The sequence below is a fragment of the Aspergillus ruber genome (assembly GCF_000600275.1).
Source record: "Aspergillus ruber CBS 135680 unplaced genomic scaffold scaffold00010, whole genome shotgun sequence".
In the NCBI taxonomy this organism is placed as follows: domain Eukaryota; kingdom Fungi; phylum Ascomycota; class Eurotiomycetes; order Eurotiales; family Aspergillaceae; genus Aspergillus; species Aspergillus ruber.
In genome coordinates, this window is record NW_024467306.1 from 230,432 (window position 1) to 236,548 (window position 6,117).

General features: G+C 46.7%; 2 protein-coding genes across 2 annotated transcripts; one reads left to right on the top strand and one right to left on the bottom strand.

Moving 5' to 3' along the window:
• Positions 1-287: 287 nt before the first annotated feature.
• Positions 288-4,297, bottom strand: EURHEDRAFT_411607 (M1 family metallopeptidase). The gene is made up of 12 exons (XM_040781670.1): positions 3,889-4,297; positions 3,664-3,833; positions 3,141-3,565; positions 2,849-3,070; positions 2,667-2,784; positions 2,489-2,605; positions 2,408-2,433; positions 2,138-2,348; positions 2,005-2,075; positions 1,503-1,945; positions 1,215-1,427; positions 288-1,157 (listed from the first exon to the last, which is right to left on the bottom strand). The coding sequence occupies exons 1-12, from the start codon at positions 3,921-3,923 to the stop codon at positions 572-574; spliced, it is 2,637 nt and encodes an 878-aa protein (XP_040639567.1). The 5' UTR covers positions 3,924-4,297; the 3' UTR covers positions 288-571.
• On the top strand, positions 4,198-6,078 carry EURHEDRAFT_411608 (TFIIH/NER complex subunit SSL1). Its single transcript, XM_040781671.1, has 3 exons — positions 4,198-4,725; positions 4,810-5,145; positions 5,223-6,078. The coding sequence occupies exons 1-3, from the start codon at positions 4,508-4,510 to the stop codon at positions 6,028-6,030; spliced, it is 1,362 nt and encodes a 453-aa protein (XP_040639568.1). The 5' UTR covers positions 4,198-4,507; the 3' UTR covers positions 6,031-6,078.
• Positions 6,079-6,117: the final 39 nt, after the last annotated feature.

A 6,117-nucleotide genomic window follows, 5' to 3' on the forward strand; every position in this document is an offset into this window, starting at 1 on the left:
AAGATTGAATGGAGCGAGAGATAGAAGAAGTGGGAAGAACAAGCACCGCAAGTCGATGAAAGTGGAAGAGAAAGAGAGTTGCTATACTCTGGTTTGTGGTTGATGGCGGCGACTTGAAATGGCGGTTGCGTTGCGTTGCTGGAGTGCAGGAGAGCAGGCGAGCCCAGCGTGCAGGTTCCTTTTGGGTCGGGACCGTTTCATTTCACCTCCCGATCCAGTCTAGTGCGTCCATTCATACAATACTATGACCACTACTGCTATTTTTTTTTTTTTTTCTTTTACCATTTTCCCTGTGATTGCTGGATACGAATTGCACATCAATAATAAAAATAATGAAATAGTATCCGTCTGACAATGAAGCGTCTCAGGTGACCATTGTGTGCATGTTGTGACCTAATTATTTCCCCCTCATTGTAGGACATCACCTTCACATGACTTGTACACATTTGAACATGTTGATGGTTGATAATTGATGATTGATGATTCCCTATAGTATACCCCTTCCTCCAAGAAATCCCCTATGGTGATTACAGCTGGAAGAAAAGAAAGGAAAAAAGAAAATTAGGCAAAATCAATGAGTCTGGAGCCATTCCAAAACAGCTTTCTCATCCCGTTCCTTGTAGGAAGCGTTGGTTCGAATGCTGTCAGAAACAATCACTAGTGCGCGATTGTAAGCACTGGTATCCTTGTTCTGGAAGAACGAGGAGATATCTGCTCCAACCTGGTGGTCCGCGAACTTGGAAAGGCCCATTCGCACAAACCGCTCAAAGACCACATTGTTTGCGGACAGTCGGGCCTCGACGGTACTCCAATTGTTCTTCATATACTGCCATAGGAGATGTCGGACTATGGAATTCGCGGCCAGAGAGACAGCCCCGTTGTGGACATCTTGGATAGCTACCTTGTCTGAAAAGACAAAGTTTAAGTAATCATTCACGAGGTCAGCATTTTTAGTACGCCCAAGCGCCGCCAGACAAATCTCTTTGCCGTCAACAGAGTCTGTCTTAAGATACTCGTCCTTGACGGCATCATATTCTTTGCGACTACCCTCCGAGATCGCAATTCCAAAAATCGCCGATCGCAAATTTGTGTGCACTGCAGTTCTATCTTGCCCCGTAGCCCAGAGTTCAAAGCGACGTTTAGCCTCAGCGACGATGCTGGAGCTCCGAGATTAGTTGCAACTTCGAAGTACATACTTGGAGAGGTATACTTACCCTTCATGACCCGCCAGACCGGTCACTGTAATCAGGAGCTTCCGGAGCTGCACAGTGAGGTAATCCTCATCAGGTTTGAAATCCCAACCAATCTTTTCAGCAGCGGGAGCGGTCACTTCAAGAGTAAACTTCTTAAGAAGCGACGCTGCGTCTTCATTCTGAGAGAATATAGAGCGTAGATTCGAGAGGGATGAAGAGATCTGAGACCAGACACTAAGAATACGAACGTTAGAATAGATGCGCCAAGTCCAGGGGGAAGAAGAGCACTGGCGTGTCCTAGAGACTCACAGATAGTTTTTCTCCCTTTTGAAGCCGTCCAACAATGCCAACAACGCGGAAGTAGTGCCTTCTCCAGACACAGCCAGGGCAGCAGCATCACCAATCAAGCCAATCTTGTCTTCAGTGCTCAGCAGATCACGAGACTTCCCAAGTTTTGCCAGGCGATCGGCTGGGTAATTTGTTCGATAGAACCCTGAAAGGTCTCTGTTGATCTTGTAAAACGAGTCTTGACTGATTCCCTTAATGGTGTCAACTTTTGAGTTAAGGGCACGGGAGTCGACGTCTGTGGTGTTCAGGTCTGACTTGATGCCTAGAGGAATCCACCAGGTTGACTCATCCTCCTCGGGCTTCACATCACCTGTCGACAAGAACCGGTTCTGGCGGACGCTAACTCGTCCCTGTTCTTCGGCCACAGTAACAACCGGGAAGCCGATTTTGCGGATCCAAGGGTCCTTTTGGTAATAAGTGAGTTGAAACGCTCGAAACGGTTTCTGCTTCGTTTCTCACTCACCATAAAACTGTTGACATCCTGCTTTGAGGCATTACTGAGAGCTGACCAAAGGTCATTTGTGGTGGCGTTTCCTGCAAGAAAAGGATGGACTGTTAGCACCTCTCGAAAAATATCTCAATTTCTCAAGACGCACCATAGGCGTGGGCTTTGAGGTAGTCGGCCACTCCGCGTAGGAAGGTCTCGCGACCAAGATGTTCGCTGAGCATCCGAATCACCGAACTTCCCTTCAAGTAACTGATATGATCGAAAATCTGATCAACTTCGAGGGCGTTTTTAACAGGTACCTCGATAGGATGAGACGCGCGCAAGGAGTCTAATTGGAACGCTTGTTGAACACCTTCAGCCTGGGAAACCGTTAACTACTTCCTGAACAAATTACATCATTGCCTCGATTATTGCGTACAACAAACTGGGACCATATGTTCCACTCTGGATGATTATATTAGAATTCTGTGACAATTCTTAAGGAAAGTGATATCCTTACCGGGGTAGAAATGGTCGACAGCAAGCCAGCCAACCCATGTGGCGAAGCCTTCATTGAGCCAGAGCTCATTCCACCAATCCATAGTCACAAGGTTGCCAAACCATTGATGAGCCAATTCTGAAAGCCCCGGGATTAGAATGATCGAATATAGTATTAGAACAAACCAAATGAGACTAACCGTGCGCGACAACGTATGCAATGCGATTCTTATACCGGGTATCAGATTTACCCTCATCGAACAACACGGCAGTCGTGCGGTATGTGATGAGACCCCAATTCTCCATGGCACCCATAGCCTAAAGAATCACAGTAAGTAAGCCCCGTTTACATCTCCAAAAGAGAACAAACCTAGTAACATACAAATTCATGGACAGCGAGAAGGTCTGCCTTCGGTAGGGGGTACTCGACTTCAAAGACTTCTGAGAAATAGTCCACTGTACGATGAGCACATTCCAAGGCGAAGCGAGCTTGTTCTTTGAGGCCTTTCGTGGTATATACACGGACCGGGATACTCTTGCCCTTATATTTGCGCTGCGTCATCGCTTCAACATAATCGAAATCACCGACTGCCCACGCAAGAAGCTGCAGGATGCGCGTATTAGCTTTCCGTGTAGATAGAGACATATATGGATGCATATGAGCGTATACTAACATAGGTGCTCATTACTGGTGTCCTCTCGAACGTGACAAATTTGAAACCAGGATTGCCCCCAGCCCTCTCTGACTTAACGGGCATGTTACTAAGTGCAATTTGTCCCTTAGGCACCTCGATCTCGAAATCGAAGGTGGCTTTCAAATTCGGCTCGTCAAAGCAGGGGAAAGCTCTTCGCGCATCACACGACTCAAACTGCGTGCTCAGCATGTAGTGGAAGTCACCCTCTTTTGGAGTGTCTGTAGCAGGTTCTACTGCAGGCTTGTACTTGGAGCGGTAAAACCCCGTCATAGCATTGTTCATGGTCCCCTTGAAGTTGATAAATAGGACAACATCGGAGGGTGTTACTTCTTGCGGGAATTTGAATGACACCCGTTCTGACTTCTTGTCATACGTTATTTTGGACGCCTTTGTCAATTTGTCGCCTGGTAAAAGCACAATGATGTTGCCGTCAGTAACTTGACCGATCACAAACAGCCACACTTATGACCCGCTGGGAGGGAAGGAGCTCTCCATGACGGACCATTTTGCGCGAAGATGTCTACATTCTGGACTTCAATCTCCTTCGAATTAAGGACGATCTCTTGAGTCGGGCGGGTAATCCTCGCATCAACCTTCACGATACCATTGTAGGCCCAGGAACCACCAAGCTGTAAGTCATACAGAGAAACGTGGTAGTGAAGAGGTTTGGCCCTGAGAGATAGTCAAATGGTTGTTCTGGAAACACCAAGTATCGTTGGCCACATACACGTCGGGGAGGACTTCTCTATCCTTTGTCGCCATTGCATGCGCTTCGGCGGAACAGTATCGTATGCGTGAAATTGATAGGGGAAGCTTAAAGGGTCGAAGAGAAAATTTGCCAGAAGAGTGAGGTCGCGAGCGATTCTCAAACGAAGCGGAATAACCGGCGGATCCGGAGGGAGAAAGGGTACAGAACAAAGAAGAGGAGTAGATAGAGGGGAAGAGGGGTCGATAGCCCCGAGGACGACACCGGATTGCTGTCACGCCAGCGTATCTGGTCGATGCGATGCATCTTTTTCTCCACATCTGCTCGACACAATTACTTTTGTGGCATCAATTGCATTGGAAAGCCCAAAAAAAAAAGAATTAAAGCGATAAAAAATCCTAGGAAAGCAAGTAATTACTAAAACAAGTTAGGGCACTTTGTATGTAATTGACACGGGTTTCTGTAATAACATGACGGAGCTCCGTCGGAGCTTTCGATGATTTATCCGCCTTCACTACATCACTACGTGCGACTCGATTTACCATAACTTATCAATTCACTCTTCCGACTTATAAATTTCGACTTTCTTCAGTTACTCCTCCTCAAGTATCTTACGATCTCAAATAAGGCAAAACAAGAAATGGCCGATTCAGACGAAGAGTTCATTGGAGATGTCACAGAAGATGAAGACTTGCAAGGGTCGCTAAGTGCTACCGCCTCTCATGCAAAGCGGAGGAGAAAGCAGCGCGGAGGTGCAGAATGGGAAGTCTCTAGAACTTGGGAGACCTTAGTGGAGGGGGCAGATGGTACAATCAGTTCTACTGTCGAAGGGTTACTGGAGGCCGGTAAAAGAAAGAGGTAAGTTCTAATATGGGTAGGGGAAAATCTGCGTGTATGAACGCGGCCAGAAGCTCATTTTGCTGAGACCGTATCCTCTCATAGGCTACTCCGAGATACGACTCCTTTACAACGTGGTATCATTCGACATCTTATTTTGGTTCTGGATCTGTCGCAATCTATGGCAGAGAAAGACCTACGACCGACACGATACCTTCTAACTATTCGATACGCGCAAGAATTTGTGAGAGAATTCTTTGAACAAAACCCCATCTCCCAGCTCGGTTTGCTCGGTTTGAGGGATGGGCTTGCGGTCAGAATAAGTGATATGAGCGGTAATCCAACGGAGCACATAAATGCGATCCAGGCCTTGAGGACGCAAGACCCAAAAGGTCTGCCCAGTTTGCAGAATGGGTTAGAGATGGCTCGGGGCTCCCTTTTGTGAGTTTTTTTTTTTGTTTTTTCCGCTCTCACAAGACTAGTTGCATGGTCCATCCCCGCTAACAAATGCCCGGCAGCCATACTCCAAGTCACGGTACACGCGAAATCCTGATTATATTCGGCTCTCTCCTTTCCTCAGATCCCGGTGATATTCATCAAATGATATCTACTCTTGTTAATGATAGAATCCGAGTCGGAATCGTTGGCCTTGCTGCTCAGGTGGCCATTTGCCGTGAGCTCTGTGCAAAAACCAATGGCGGCGATGATACTACGTACGGCGTGGCTCTCAACGAGCAGCATTTTCGTGAATTAGTAATGGACGTGACTACTCCACCAGCTGCATACTCCCAGAAACAGTCTGCAAGTTCCCTTCTGATGATGGGTTTCCCATCTCGCAGTGTCGAGGCGAGCCCTTCACTTTGCGCATGTCATTCTAAGCCCTCCTGCGGAGGGTACCTTTGCTCACGATGTAGTAGCAAAGTTTGTGGTCTCCCTGCTGAATGTCCAGCATGTGGCCTTACATTAATCCTTTCAACCCACCTTGCTCGATCTTATCATCACTTATTTCCCTTGAAGAACTGGGTGGATGTACCGTGGCAACGTGCGTCCAAGAGCTCTGCATGCTTTTCGTGTGGCATAGCTTTCCCATCAGTACCATCTGAAGATCAATGGCCGGTTACTGAGAATAATGCAAGAGGGATGAGTGTAAGCAGTCGCTATGAATGCACTGTATGCGTCAATCACTTTTGCATTGACTGTGACCTTTTTGCTCATGAGATCGTACATAATTGTCCTGGTTGTCAGAGCAAACAGATTCCAGAGAAGGTCGAAGATCCTTCTTCCAGTCACCTTGCAGATATGGATACAATGGACACGACAAGATAATGCTTTTTCTACTACTTCTCTTTTCTTCTCTCTTTTCTTTCTTTTTTCTTTTTTTTTTTTTTTTTTTTTTTTTTTTTTTTTTTTTTT